Raw genomic sequence first — 15,296 nt, 5'->3', positions numbered from 1 at the left:
AGACATTTTGGACAATTTCATGCTCCCAACTTTGTGGGAGCAGTTTGGGGATGGCCTCTTCCTGTTCCAACATGACTGCGCACCAGTGCACAAAGCAAAGTCCATAAAGACATGGATGATTGTAACAAAGTTCGTATGAGGGTGGAAGGAAGAAGGCAGCGTCGGCTGTGGACTGGGACTTGTGGATATTTTATTCAACTCAAAACAATACAAACTGGCGCCACCCGCTCTCTCTTCGCAACCATATACTCAGTAACTGTAAACTTGTCTCTGTAGTCAGCACATCTGGGTCAACTCTTTCTCTCTCCGACTTCACTCCACGAGCCCTCAGTCCGTCTCTCTTCTCGAACACTGTGTGGGAAGCGGCTTTATCAGGTCTCTCCGCGCCAATCACTGCAATCAGACACAAGTGTTTATCATCATGCACTTGGCCTACTTACTCACCACTCCTCTCCTCACTCTCTCCGCCCGTGCAGACCTCGCTGAACCACGCCCCCCTCGTCACAATGATCGAGTTTGGTGTGGCGGAACTTGACTGGCCTGCACAGAGTCCTGACCTCAACCCGATAGAACACCTTTGGGATAAATTGGAGCAGGGACTGCGATCCAGGCCTTCTCGTCCAGCATCAGTGCCTGACCTCACAAATACGCCTCTAGAAGAATGGTCAAAATCCCCATAAACACATTCCTAAACCTTGTGGAAAGCCTTTCCAGAAGAGTTGAAGTTGTTATATCTACAAAGGGTGGGCCAACTCCATATTAAACCCTACGGATTAAGAATGGGATGTCATTAAAGTTAATGTGCAGGCAAAGGCAGGCGTCCCAAAACTTTGGGCAATATAGTGTAATTAGGACATAATTATTAATAACCAACATTTTTATTGTTAAAAAAATATTTTAAGTGGGAAAATATTTAACTTTGTGCTCATAGTTTTGAGTAGAATACATCACATTCGTTGGGGCAATCACAGAAGGTCAAGTCACAAAAGTATAAATATTTCAGACCATCCGAATATTCTGTACTATCTGCATTGGAAATGAATGACTTCTGCTCTGTCATTTGTTGGAGGTAGTGAAAAGGCGGCTTTACTATAAGAAATGTATCTAGAATGTTAGTTGTTTTTTTTTCAGAACTTGTTGCAACACATATTTCTCTTAAAAAAATAGCCACCAAAAAAAAGAGAGAGAGATAAATGAAAGATAATCAAATAACCAGCTAAATAATGAATTTGTACTTGGGGCAAAAATATTTTCTGATATAAACAGTGCAAAAAAAATGAGTAGTATTTACAGAGAGTAAACTGTCTAAATTATTTAGCCATTTGCAGTTATTGTGTGTATTGTTGTTTTTTGTTGTAATCTTTGTGTGTTAGTATTGTACATAACAACATGTTTATATTTTAGAGAAGAGAGTGAGAGCGTTCTGACGCTGAAAGGTCTCACTCCAACTGGCATGCTGCCCAGTGGCGTTCTATCTGGAGGCAAAGAGAAACTCCAGAATGGTAAGAAGCGCACACACACTCAAGGTCTTGTGGTCAGGAATATGTAAATCACTTTAAACTGTTTTTCCACATCAGAGCTCTCTTTCAATGGCTGTTAATAGCACAATATTAATCAGTACATTTAGAGACGATTTACATCTTTTAATTTCCCCAGGTAGTGTTTTACAACTGAGTCTACTCTATTTCAGCTTAACACATGTTATGTACAAATATGAACAGTCTGATACTTTTATTCAATGTATACTCTCTGCACCCCGTGGTGGTTGTGTTATGAAACTTATATTCTTTCCTCTTTGCTTTCTTTCCTTTGGCTTCTCTCTCTCTCTCTCTCTCTCTCTCTCTCTCTCTCTCTCTCTCTCTCTCTCTCTCTCTCTCTCTCTCCAATCTTTTTCAAAATATTTTCTCTTCTTCATTCTCCTGTCTCCCTAGAAACCGCAGGTATAATCAGTTGTGCAAGTATAATTCAGATCATCTGTTCTTAAGAAACATAGTTTCACTCTTTGCCACCATTTATTCAAAGGAGCCCCAAGTGAATCAACACACAGGCTTTCGTACAAGATAGAATCATGACTCAAGGAACATGTTCTCAGTATACTTTAGATTCACTGCGTCCAGATTTAACACCGCTTTTGGTGGACAAGATATCAATAAGGAATCTTAAAGGCTAAAGATATCTTAAAGATCAGAGAATTTGGCTGCAATTAACATAAGAACAAAACTAGCACATTTAGATTTATTGATTGCTTTATAATAATATCAAGACATTCAAAGGCCCTAAAATTAAAATGAAATTAGCTTATGAATGCAATTTGATTCCTCATTTAATGTCATAGACCAATTGTTTAAAATTGTAATAATATTTCCCAATATTACTTTATTTGTAATCAAATAAATGCAGTTTTGCCATTAAAAGAAAAACCTTACCAACTCCAAAATTTTGAACGCTAGTGTAATTGGAATCTGGGACAAGACAAATAGAAGTAATTGTCCCTTTTTTTCTCAATAAAAAAATTTGGTAACACTTATTTGGGTGTACAATATGGGTGCACTAATATGCATTAATTCATGCTTTAATGCACAGATAATAATGAGTTAATGTATGACTCATGAAGAACTAAAGAATTTATTAATGATTACTGCATCAGCAACAAAGTAAGATTATATATGATTAATAGTAATCAAGTAATTAAGAAATCAATTAATTGTTATTAGTTAAATGTGCCATAATGTATTAATTCCCTAATAACATATTATCCAGAGAAATTCCCATTTTAAATAATGGTTTGTCCCTTGTCATTGTCACCTATCAATGAGTAATATCCACGCTATCTTCGGTTTACACTTGTAGAAACTATGGCAACATACGTTGACAAATGTGGACATGGTGGTTATACAGCATCTAGCACACCGCTGTTGACGTTCATTCATCAGTCATAACATAATGATATCTTTGCAAATCATTAGCTAATGATTAATTAAAGCAGACAATTGGAAGTTGAAGTACACAGCTTTTACCGTTGTGATAACACATGAATTTACATTATTAGTTAATATAATGTTATTAGGGAATTTATACATGATGACACATTTAATTAATAGCAATTCATATATTACTTAATCTATTAATTATATAAAATGTTCATTAGTTGCTGATGTAGTTATCATTAATAAATGTTTTAGTTCTTTATAAGTCATTAGTTAAGCATTATTTAATGCATATTAGTGCACATGTATTGTAAAGTGTTACAAAAAATTAATTTGATTTGCTGATTGCTATTGATAGTCGTTGGAGGTGGTATTAGAGGAAGAGGACATACTCACTCTAGAGAGCATTTTATTTTGACACAAATTAAGTACAGGATTGGTTATCAATATTTTTGTTCCAATTTCCAGAGGAAGAGAAATACCAAATTTTAGGTGCTAAATTATTTTATTTAAATCAATTTTTCCACTTTTAGGAGTGCAATAGCATATAGACATGCTAGCAGACATGAACTAAAAACACAAAGCTGCTTTTGATTTCATGGGGTCTCCTTGTAATCATTTAAATAAGTGACAGTGCTGTGATGCTGGACATAGTGAATCAGAAAAGGAAAGGGAATCAGACAAAATTTACCTAAAATACACAAAGTACATTTTTAATGCTGTTTTGTCAGCATTACACAAAGAGGCATGAACAAATATGTAATTTTTAGCACATTATCAAGTGAGTCTTCATTAAGGCTTATCTTATTTCTTTAACCTCATGCCCCTTTACACAAAATACACAAAACTGACAAGATGTTAATTAATATAATATTATGAATTTAATAATTAGTCTTGTCTTTCACAAATCAAGGCAGAAATCAAACTTGCTCTCATCATACTGGCATGTTCTGTCTATTACTTTATTCAGAAACACTTGATCCTGTGCAGTTATTTCACTCCTTATGTTTTCCTTTAGGTTTAGCTTTAGTTTTTAAAAACTAGTTTTACTAACACACAATACAACATGTTACCCAAATTTGATATGAGTGGCCATGTTTGCACTTTGCTAACTGGTTTGGGAACATGCCAGAGACAGAGTGATGTCAGCAATGTTCTGCTACAGCATTGGTAGAATCACAACAGATGCCCTGCCCTTGTATATACATGGACATCATTGTGCTTTTACTGCAATGCTGTGCCTCCATCACAGCTGATGTCTTTAGCGTTTAGCTTTTGTGTGTCTGTGTGTGCTGTTCTGAACTTTTTTACAGTTGTGTTAAGTTGAATGTAGATTTAGGTAAGTTGAAAATAATCATACACAATGGTGTTTTTTTCTGAATCTGTAAGCTGACACAACTTTGTTTTTTACAAAAAACACAAAATCAGTCTTACAAATTGATGTTAAAAACCCTTGAACCCAGCTTTTGGGTCACTTCTTCCCCTTGCTTTGGTGTTGCCATTCACAATGAAATATAATTATCTTGGTACATATTACAGATTTTAAACCAAAGCAATGGAAGATCTTCGTATCCCTTTGATTGCTTTGACTAATGATTAAATCTTATGTACTTTGGCTTCCTCATGAATTTCCAATTTATGTCATGTCTCCCAAGCTCATCTCTCATAGTGAGAGTCAAATCTCTATGTGTCACATTGCCTCATCTACAACTAACTACCCTTCATTCATCCTGCTATCTCTCTTTCTCTTATTCCACTCTGTCCTGGCCTTGTAGTGGGCCTAATGTATTTATAATAATGCTTTGTGTCCATTTGGGCTTTTTTGCTGTTCATCTGACTGGAAAAAAATGTAAAATGCTGTTCTGCTCACCTCTCTCACTCGTTTTGCAATCCTCCTCTTCTTCTCTTCAGCTACTGTTGAGGCTATAGAGGCAGATAAAGGTAAATAGGTCTACAGCCCCTTTCCCTCTTTCTGTTGCATCTGTGCAACAGATAAAGAGTTCCACTGGATTCATCCATGTCAATGTAGCTTGCGTAGTGTTTGGGTGTTTGGCCAGAGTACACTGTACTGTTAGTGTGCGCAGAAGTAGGAAAATGAAAGACGAAACAAACAAAAAAACTATGATTGTTTTAAAGGGGATCAAACAGTTGGACGACAGGTTTTGTTAATAAAACTGGGATCAGTCAAATCACGGGAACATAATGCATCACATTGAAAGCACAATAGTTATATTTCAAAATATATTCCAATAGACAGTACTGGTGTATTTACAATATGAATATATTTTTTTGCAAACACATAGTGCTCATATGTGGCACAAACACTGTTTTGACCTCTTCACAAGTCTCATTAATGCAAAATTGCCTTTTTATAACCCTAAAACTGTCTGGACCCCTTTAAAAAAATGAGCTGATGTAGTTGTCCTTTGTTCTTGCACAAATTTTCCATTTAAATTGCTAAACATTATCTCTAGACTCAAAACACTCACATTTGTGGGTCTCCCTCAGGTAAAAATAATACAAACCTCAGCAAGAACAATGTCAGCTGCTTGCTAAATAGCAGGTTTGTAACTGCTATTTACAGCCTAAGTGTTCTGTGGTTGTTCTTGAACATTTATCCTAGAGGAAGAGGTGCCAACTGTGTTGATACTCTCATCCATAATTTTTTTTTCTTCTTGTGGTTACTCTGTGACTGTGTCGTGTCGTGTTCACCGCTAATAACCTATGTCTGCCCTGTGCTATGCAGCAACACAAATCTTTTTCATTATACATAGGAGACCCTCTTCTAAATAATTCACAATTCACAAAAGACGATTCTAGCTGTATATTTTCCTGTAGGTTGCTGCATGTTTTTAACAGGTGTAACATGTGGTTCCCTTTTGAATACTCAACGCTGCGTCGGAATGTTGACACAATGGAAGCGCTTCTGAGTTATTGGTTTCTGAAGCACATGTGAAATCACGCTAATTCTATTGGCTGAAGTTATATGACATGAAATGGTGCGTCACATGACTACAAAATGGTGCATGCATTGAACTTTATCAGCTTCTTTGACTTCAGGAAGCACTATTTGTGCTTAGCGCAGTTTTTTCTGACCCCGCCTCTCAGTTTCTTCTGATCTGTGAGGAAAATCAAAAGAATCCTCAAAACAATCCTCTTGTGGTTGTTTTCTCCTTGCCATTACTTCACTAAAGAAAGTAGGGGATTTCCTGGCTCCTGCTTAGAGTTTGCTCTGTGTGGAGTCAAAGCTATTCTACATCCTAGGCCTGATTATTTTCCAATGGTACCTTTCCCAGTTCCACAATCAGTGGTCCTTCAGGCCTTCTGTTCTCTGCTTTTTCAATCTGCAGATCAGGAGAGGCTGAATCTTTTATGCCCTTTTTGGGCTCTTAGTGTTGATTTCCACCACTCAGGCCAGTGGCGTAAATCAAAACAACTGTCTGCTCTGTGGCTTCCATGCAATCTTTAGCACACTAGATTGTGCAGGCTATTTCCGAGGCTTATGATGTGCGTGGAATACCTTCACCCCTAGCCATTAGAACCCACTCTACTTGGGGCATGGCCTCTTCTAAAGCTTTACTATCTGGGGCTTCTTTACAAGATATTGTATTTTTGATGCAAAACTATGGTCCTCTCTGCACACATTTATAAAGTTTACTGTCTCTGTGAGTTCTACTGGATCTCAGGTTCTTGCTCTTTAAGTTTGCACACATGCGATTTCACTTCTTATGAGCAAGCATCCTTTCAGGATGGCGTTGTGGGTATTGACATTCCCATAGCATGAACATTCTGATGCAGTGTTGAGGGAACGTCTCCCTTATGACTATAACCTCGGTTCCCTGAGTAGCGAACAAGATGCTGCGTCTTTTTACCTTAATTTTTACATGCCTGAGTGTCTTCTATAAGCCAATCAGAAGCTGATGACATTCAATGCAGTTGTCATTTTATAGTCATGACACTATAAGCCATTTTACATCATATAACTACCGGCATTCAATAGAATTAGCGGGATATCACATGTTTCAGAGACCAGTCATACGGAAGTGTTCCTATAGCATCAACATTCTGATGCAGTGTCTCGTTCCCTACTCAGACGTTAGCTTAGCACCAATTTCTTTTTTAGTGTGTATTTGCAATGTCAGTGATTTATTTACATATTGTCTTTTATCCAGATTTTTGTTTGATCATTCAGATGATTTCATCCTCTAGCTTTTCATTTATACTTCCTCCTTGACATTTTGTTTTTGAGCGTGGTGGGAAACTCTGTTCTAGATAGCCAAAGAATGCTTAGGTTTGTGCAGGATATCTTGAAAACGTTTGCAGTGCCTCATTGAGTGATGCAAAGAATGCTACTTCATTCGAAGGCCCTCCAGAACCGAGACCACCTAGCACTGCCCCAGTAGTCCTACGATTGTTGACCAGTGTGGATAATTTGTTTTCTCTTCATATGTAATATTTGCATTTCTCTTATATATAATAACACCTTGCTTAAAGTACTTTGCAAGAAGTGTTGCTTTTTTCTCAATATTGGTCTGTCTATGTGACACACATTGTGTGTGTATATATGATTCATGAAGTATTCATACACATGATGTATACTGAATGTTGAAGAAGAGTTATAAAATATCACACTTCTAAACCTTTTTTTGTAAAGAATTTAAAAAAAAAAATTGCAACTTGGCTTGAGTGAATACATAAGTCATTGGCTTATGTATTATTACAGTTAAACTTTAAACAAGTACTGTGTGAACTTCAAGCAGTTAAATTACTAAATAAACTAAGGAGTGTGTACTTGTTGAACTATCGTTCTTTTTTTCTGCTACAGCAATCAAAGGTTTCTCACCTCAGCACAAGATCAGCAGCTTCGCGGAGGCTAAAGGGCTGGACCGCATCAATGAACGAATGCCACCCCGTCGAGATGGCATGCCCTCTGATGCAAGCCTCAACTCTCTCAATAAGGCTTTGTCGTCCGAGACCAATGGCACAGAGGGCAAGGCCAGCAGTGGCAGCGGCAATATCCAGTGATCCTGCATCGTTCCCATATGTTCTCCACAGCGATTAAGCCCCTCCCTATCTTTTTCCATGCCATTTTTGATGGAGGGAAAGGAAGAATTTGGAGTGTAGAGTTAGAGGAAAGGAAAAAAGGACGAGACAAGGACAAGAAAGATAAAGGAGAGAGGAGGTGAGGGGGAGAGCAGCATTTCAAACATAATTCAGAGTGACACTCTTTGGATATGCCTTTCATTTTTTCTTTTCTTTTTTTGGGGGGGGGGTGCATAAAAACTATGAAAAGTTGTCGTGGGAGGGGGAGTTATCCGGGTTTCGGCATAAAGAATTACAGCAGGCTTCTGAGAGATCTTATGTGAAAAGGCCTTTACTTACTGGATTTAAGTTTTTGTGTGTGTGTGTGTGTGTGTGTGTGTAACTTCTTACTAAATATTGTACGTTTACAAAAATACAGCACTAAAAATGGACAGAACGTAAACAAGTTTTTAACATAAAAAGGGTGTACAAACTAAGTAAGGATTATTTATTGATACCTTTTTTGCTACTCTTATAAACTAGCTCTATAGTAAATTAGGCAGTCTTAAAAGAATGTTGCAACATTGTTATAATGCCAAAAATTTAACGTTTTATGGTTTTGTACAGATTTTGCTTACCTCAGGTTTTTTTGGTGTGTGCTTGGATCCTACTTTTTGTGTAATTGCAAGCTAGCTTGCTGAATATGGATTTTATTTGGAGTTAAAAACTGGAATTTACATTTATCATTTGCATATATGTCTTTGTTTTCATTTGGGCGGGCTGGGGGTAGATTTATTGTGGCTTGCTGGAAATTGTGATTTTTTTTTTCTCCTGCTTTTCAAATATTGAAATCAAACAAAACATATATATAAAGCACCTAGTTCGGTAAAAAAAGAAAGAAAAAATAAAAAAAAGATTGAGATGGAAAGTGAGAAAGAAAAATTAGATTTCTTAGAAAGCATCTGCCTATGCATGTTTTATAAGACTTAACAAAGAAAATTTTACTTACCTTGGCTGCCAAGGCCTGTTTTTACCTGTAGTGACCTTAGTGGACAAGTCCTGGAAATGCATCGCTATTCTTAGCTATAATACTTGGAAAAGCTTCAGGCCTTTAACTTGTTTTGTAATCAAAGCATCTACTATTAATATGGATGAGGAATCATGGTTTTAAACAAATGCTTGCATGTAGACCAGTAGTCTGAATTAGCATGTTTTGGTGTCAAGTGAACTAAATTTGTGCTTCACTAATGTCAAACTCAAAATGCATGATAGCTGTTAGGTTTAGATTATTTGTTTTCTTTCTTGTTCTTTCTTTCTTTTTTTTTCTTCTTTCTTTTTTGTAAAGTTGCCACAGACAAAAGTGTGATTTGCATATTATTATTATTATTATTATTATTATTATTATTATTATTATTATTATTATTATTATTATTATTATTAATAATTCTGCTTTATATAAGTTTATTATTGTTAAATACTTTACAAAAAAAACGCCATCAATGTTTTTTTAACAAATGCTTAAGTGCCCAAGTAATTCACTACACAAAATGAAGCCTTGCTTTTATAATTTAACTTTCAAACTGTTGGCAGATGACGCATGCACTCACAACTATGAAAAAAAAGGTATTTTATATTACTGTTCAATAAAATTGTGCATGAAATTCAGTCTTGTCAACAGCTTGTGTGAGTTTGGTGTTTTTTTTGTTGTTTTTTTGACTAGGAGTGAACAGCATATGATTGTGGATATCGTTAGTGCCTTTCCATGAAAGCATTTCTGTAATGCACTTAAATGAATGTTTAGCAGTTTTGCAGAGAAAAATGTTAATGTTCCCATTGAATTTTAATGATGAAAGTGATATTGAGTTTCCAGCCATGTTTTTGTTTTTGTTTTTTGGAAATATTTATAATGTGATGAATTATTAATCATGTGATGGATTTTGCATCTGTTAAACAGAAATTTGGTTCAGGGTCCACAAAAACACTCCGAAGTCTGGAGTTCATGAATATTGGACCAGTAATAACAACCAGATAGGAAATTAGCACTTGGCAGCCCCATAATGTGTTTCCTTTGAATGACATGGTTAAGTTTCCTTGATACAAATCTGGCAACACAAGAGGATACATTTCAAACCATTATGAAAACACCTTTGCTGGATGGGTGGAAAGGAAGTTTATGTGAGGTAGTGCAGTCTGTTTCCTTTAAAAACAATTACTGAAGGTAACAACAGTGAATGTGGTTTTAATTTTCAGTCATTAAAAAAATGCTTCAAGTAAGGCCTGTAATGTGAGTTCATGTGAGCCTGACCTTGGATTATCTCTCATCTGAAAGGTGTTCATGTGAAAATATTAATATTGATGATATGCATTGGACAAGTTGTTGTATCAAATGATTACACAACGTTAAGAGCAGCTTGTGAGTCTCTGTGTCTTTAAAAAATGCATTGGGGCAAAAAAGAATGTTAGCATTTAATTAAAAAAAAATTTTTTTTTTAAATGGTTCATTGGATATTTAGTTTCAATTACTTTTCACGTTTGAGAACTAAAATTTTTGACCAGCTCTTCCAGAAAAACAGAGAAAAGGAATATGTCCAAGTGCACATTGACTGATTTGAGATGAATAGAGTTGAGATGAGATTTTTTATCATGTTTTATCTTATTTTTTAAGATGGTTCTTTGCTTTGCCTATACACATTGGCATTCAAGCTTTGCAGAACATTAACTGTTTACTCAGAAGGAGAGTACTGAGTATGTTTTTGAATTTCCCTTCCCTGTATATTTGTGAGACACAATAGAGTAGGAAGGAAATAGATTCTCACATCCTGTTTTGGGATAAGATGGAATGAAACAAAGTTCTGGTAAGGAGCCGACATTGTCTTCCCAGGATTGGGGATGTTGCCATTTAAAATAGGGATGCACCGAATCCAGATTTTTGGGGTTCGGCCGAATACCGAATCCACTGGTTAAGATTCGGCCGAATCCGAAACCGAATACCGAATCCTACTCCCATCCGCAGTCCATTATCACAGTAAACACATTAATGAAGTTAACAACGTCCACAGCAGTGTAGGGATGCTATTGACCATTAACTGTTTTGGTCAAGTTTACTAAAGTAAACATTGTCGCTATTTCATGATGGTTTATTGAAAAATTACCCCGAGTCGTCCTCTGTCATTTCAAAGAACAACCCAACGGAGAGCGCAGGAGGCGCGCGCTAGGGTTGTGCCGCCATCGTGATGCCACGCCCCCGTTGCGAGTCTGTTGTGTGCGACACACACTAATCCTCTTCTATAGTATTAGTTAAACTAAAAACTTAGCAGGGATTGCTCTGTAAATTAAATTGAGAATGTAACTGTAGCGACTATGAGTCAGATAAAATAATAACTCAACGGGGAACTGAATTAAAATGAAAGACTCGAATGACACTATGTATTATAAATAATTCAGAATTTGTTATGTGAAAGGAGGATGAAGAAACCAGGGAGGATGCAGTTCACAGTCTTTAATGGAACAAAAGGAAAAAGTCCTCAAATAGCAAAAACTGAACAAAACGTCAGGCAAACAGAGCCAAAACAGAGACTGCCACAAGGCTGAAACAACTCAGGATCCCACGAGGACAGAGGGATGATTCCTTGTAAGAAGACCACGGGAGAAACAGCCAGGCGCCACACAGGTACTCTGCACACAGTCACAATATGAGCACAAACACTGGACAGGACATGACAAGCTCGGGTAAACAAACCAACGTCTCTCATTTGCAGAAGTAATAATCCGACAACTAGACCAAGACGGAGAGGGACTTAAGAAGCTGAGACAATCAAGACAGAAAGAGATAACAGGTGAGGAAATAGATCGGGAAGGGAAAACAGCTGTGAGAGATAATGAGTAGGGATGAGCGTGATGAGTGAGTGCGTACGTGAATGACCACAAGAGGGAGACAAAGAAAGGAAAACCCAGGATCATAACAGAATTAATGTTTACACCTTAACTTATTCGTCCGCCGATATGTAAGGACTTAAAGGGGGCTCTGTTAAAGGGAAACATGTATATTTAGCTCAAATGAATGAATTTAATGAATTCATAGGGAATTTTGAGAGTCTATTTTACAGCCGAGCAAATGACTCTTCTAGCGTTCATTTGAACGGGCCGTAAATATCAACTCTGCAGCGGATATTAATATCCGAACAATAGTGAAACACTATTTAACAGCCAGGTAACTTAGATCGGCAGTTCAAGACATTAAATTGATAAGCACATAACACAAGAGCAGTTATCTTTGAATACAAACGGAACTTTATTGATTAATCTAACACATCAAACTAATATCTAACATAAACACACACGCTCGCACATTCACACGTTGCAGAAAGGAAGAAGGTGAGGAAAGAATAAGTTCTAAGAGAGAGAAATTATGAAATCCTAAGCAATCTATGCATTTATGAAACATGACCTGAAGAAACCATTGATCAGTAATTTAACCTCCTATCGTTTCTTAGGCAGGGTTATTACATTTGATCTAATGCACCAGTTCAGCTTGGAATCAAAAAGGCGTTACTTGCGTTTGGGTTTCGCGTGTCGTCTGACAAAGGGGGATTCCCTTCTCCTGGCTGTACAGGGATTTTCCCGGATCTTTGATTCGCTGAAGGTCTGGTTGACGTCTGGGGAAGCCGAACACGTGGCGTGTTGGCGGCTGGATGAAAGTCTTGTGGGCGTTGTTTGAAGTTGGAGCGCGCTGTTAGAAACTCGTTGTTGAGAGACTTTTGCGGCGAAACAGAACCCGAGACTTAAACGGAAATAAAATAAACTTTAAGTAAAAGAAAGGAAAGTGAGAGAAAAGCAGATGGCCTGAATGAAATTGTTGTTAACCCATTTTCTCTGATGTTGGTCTGTCACGATAGTCAGACCGTCTCCTGGGAGCTCTCCGTTCAGAACTCTCTCTGGTCATACTGCTAGGACTGAGCTCATCTCTGAACTGCGAACAGGCTGCGAACCAGCTCGAACCGAACTGGAACCGAACTTGAGCTGAACTCTGCACTGCTTCTGGTCTGAACTGTACAGAACTGTAGAGAACTGTAGACAGAACTGAACTTTTCGTTCGTGTTCTGAGACTAAACTCAAACATTTGCCCATCCCCTGGATGGGTTCTGGCCAATTAGGCTTCAGGGGTGACTGTGTCTCCACCCCTCCCACAAAATTGGGTTATCTATAGAATTTAGTTTCCTGCTCTTAAGCAGAGAGTAAATTTAGACCTAATTTCTTACTATAAGGACATGATCAATTCTATAAAGATTTCATTCAGCTCATCTGTTGGATTATACCCATACGAACACACCGGTATCAAACACAATGCTTTTTCATCCACTCATTCAATAGTTACATAATGGCATGAATTGTGAGTAATATACATGCCTAATAGTCTAACTAACGTGTATTAGTTGTAAACACACTAACAAGCTACGTCGAAGGCCATTTGAAATGAAAAAGTCCAATAATCCGTGATTTGCTGAACTCCATATGTGACAGTTTCTGTGAGCTTACTTGGAGTTTTTAGCTGTGTCGTGGAGTTCATTTCCCGGTCATTGCAAAGACAGAGGTCTGGTTGTTTCTTTGTCTTGTGACAACCACGAGCCCTTTGTCCTCTTTTAACTGAGTTTGGTGGCGAGTCCATAGGAAGTCAGAACTAGTAGCTCCGGGGCAGAATCAAGCCCCCATCTCCCTCGTGATGAGGATGATTTCCTGGAGCTGAATTGTGCTTTGTGAACGGGGATGTTTATTTGATCGAATCATTGGAAGATTAACTCATCTATATGTCTGCGTCCATAATTGCTACATAACTAATGCATATAGCCTATGCTATTTTAAATACTGTAGTCTATGCCAGATATATAGCCTACATTTTGAAATCATTTGAGGCTGAAACATCCATAAGCATGCGTGTTTATTTTAGCACTTCCGTCAGTGAAACAACACAGCCTATAAAACAAAAACGATTTTCAGTAAATAATGGTAACCTCAAGAATATATGAAAATTAAATATTAGTTAGAAAAATATTTGATTCATACTATTTCCCCGCAAAGATGCGTCATATAGGCCTACCGCTCTGCGCTTTGAGAGGAATGGGACACTGAATAGACACCTTCTTGAATATCTTCGTCTTCATGTGTTCTACTGATGTTGCAAAGCAACACTTGTTGTAAAAGGTCTGAAGAGCGGGTTTTATTTTCCACAGGGTCAAGACATTTAGGCAATGTTTGATTATTCACTGCCAGAGAAACAAAACTAAAATCACCGGCGTGTGTGAAATGCGCTATTCAAATAAACCAAACTTGACGCGCATTACCAAGTTTAATTACAAGAACAAACTGTGTTAAATAAAATTTGAAGTAAAAAGGTATTCGTCTTACAGTGTTTTTTATACTTTCCCATAGTAAAGGATGTGAATAGTTATAATATACTTAATTATAAGCAAACGAAAGGAAGAAACGTTTATAATCCCCTGCGCACAGGTGCGACGTGAGTGAAGAGTTGGGAAAAGAAACGAGATGTCCATTGGGATAAAATGGACTGGGCCTATTGTCCAAATTCACGGAAAATCGAGTGACCATATCCAGATTGCAAAACAGAATGAAAAAGTGCTATCTGACCATTATTCCCTATAGGCTAAACAAAGCTTTGTGCTTCACTCCTGTGGTAATATTCACGTGAAACAGCATTCACATACAAAACACTGGGTTAGTAAAATAACGAAGTTATTTTTTTTCAAGTAGAAAATAGTATTTATGTAAAGAGATATATTCAAATAAAAAGAGCTCAACTCTTAAGTGGAAGGAACCTATTTTCCCCCCTCACGTGCAACCTAGCGGATGAATCATTATTTGGGTTAGTAAAAATAACGAAATGATGGTTTTAAGAGAATAGTATTTATGTAAAGAAAAGAAATATAGTATATTATCTACCTATTTACCTAATTCCGGTTCTTCAAAGCTAACGGATTCAGTGTATTTTCGTTTTGTCATCTTAATTTGGTAATTATTTAAGTGAAAATTATTTAGTGTTGGCCTATATATTTTATTAATTTTATTTATATTTTATCTGATCTATATCTATAGGCTGTTTGCACGGTAAAATAAAATACATTTTGGCTGCTGTCTGTAGATTCCTTCATGCACAACTCGTATTCTCTCGGATGTTTCATATGCAAATGTTTTAACAGCGGCTGTTGTTTAGGGTCCTTGTCATCACGAGACAAATCGCAAATTGAACGCGTAGCTCAACTTGAATCGCCTTCTTTGGACTTAAAGTAGGCTATACTGCCACGTTTTCTGTTCATGAGTTCCATTTTCACTTTC

The 15,296-nt window shown here is 37.1% G+C and overlaps 1 protein-coding gene across 10 annotated transcripts in view; it reads left to right on the top strand.

Moving 5' to 3' along the window:
- The window catches only part of LOC307122574 (protein phosphatase 3 catalytic subunit alpha), a 387,852-nt gene extending 375,114 nt beyond the window's left edge, over positions 1-12,738 (top strand). For 5 of the 10 annotated variants that reach the window (XM_079810631.1, XM_079810630.1, XM_079810629.1 and 2 more), the window contains 2 exons: positions 1,405-1,502; positions 7,753-8,836. In XM_079810631.1, the coding sequence (XP_079666757.1) occupies positions 1,405-1,502; positions 7,753-7,952 (298 nt within the window). In that variant the 3' untranslated portion in view covers positions 7,953-8,836. Of the gene's footprint in view, positions 1-1,404; positions 1,503-4,838; positions 4,869-7,752; positions 8,837-11,410; positions 11,620-11,707 lie in introns of those variants that run through there. The other 5 variants (XR_013816062.1, XR_013816063.1, XM_079810628.1 and 2 more) reach the window with 3 other exon arrangements.
- Positions 12,739-15,296: the final 2,558 nt, after the last annotated feature.

The sequence above is a fragment of the Gobio gobio genome, assembly GCF_949357685.1.
Source record: "Gobio gobio genome assembly, chromosome: 2".
Lineage (NCBI taxonomy): Eukaryota > Metazoa > Chordata > Actinopteri > Cypriniformes > Gobionidae > Gobio > Gobio gobio.
Note: the sequence above shows the minus strand (reverse complement) of the source record. Positions and strands in the feature narration are given on the sequence as shown.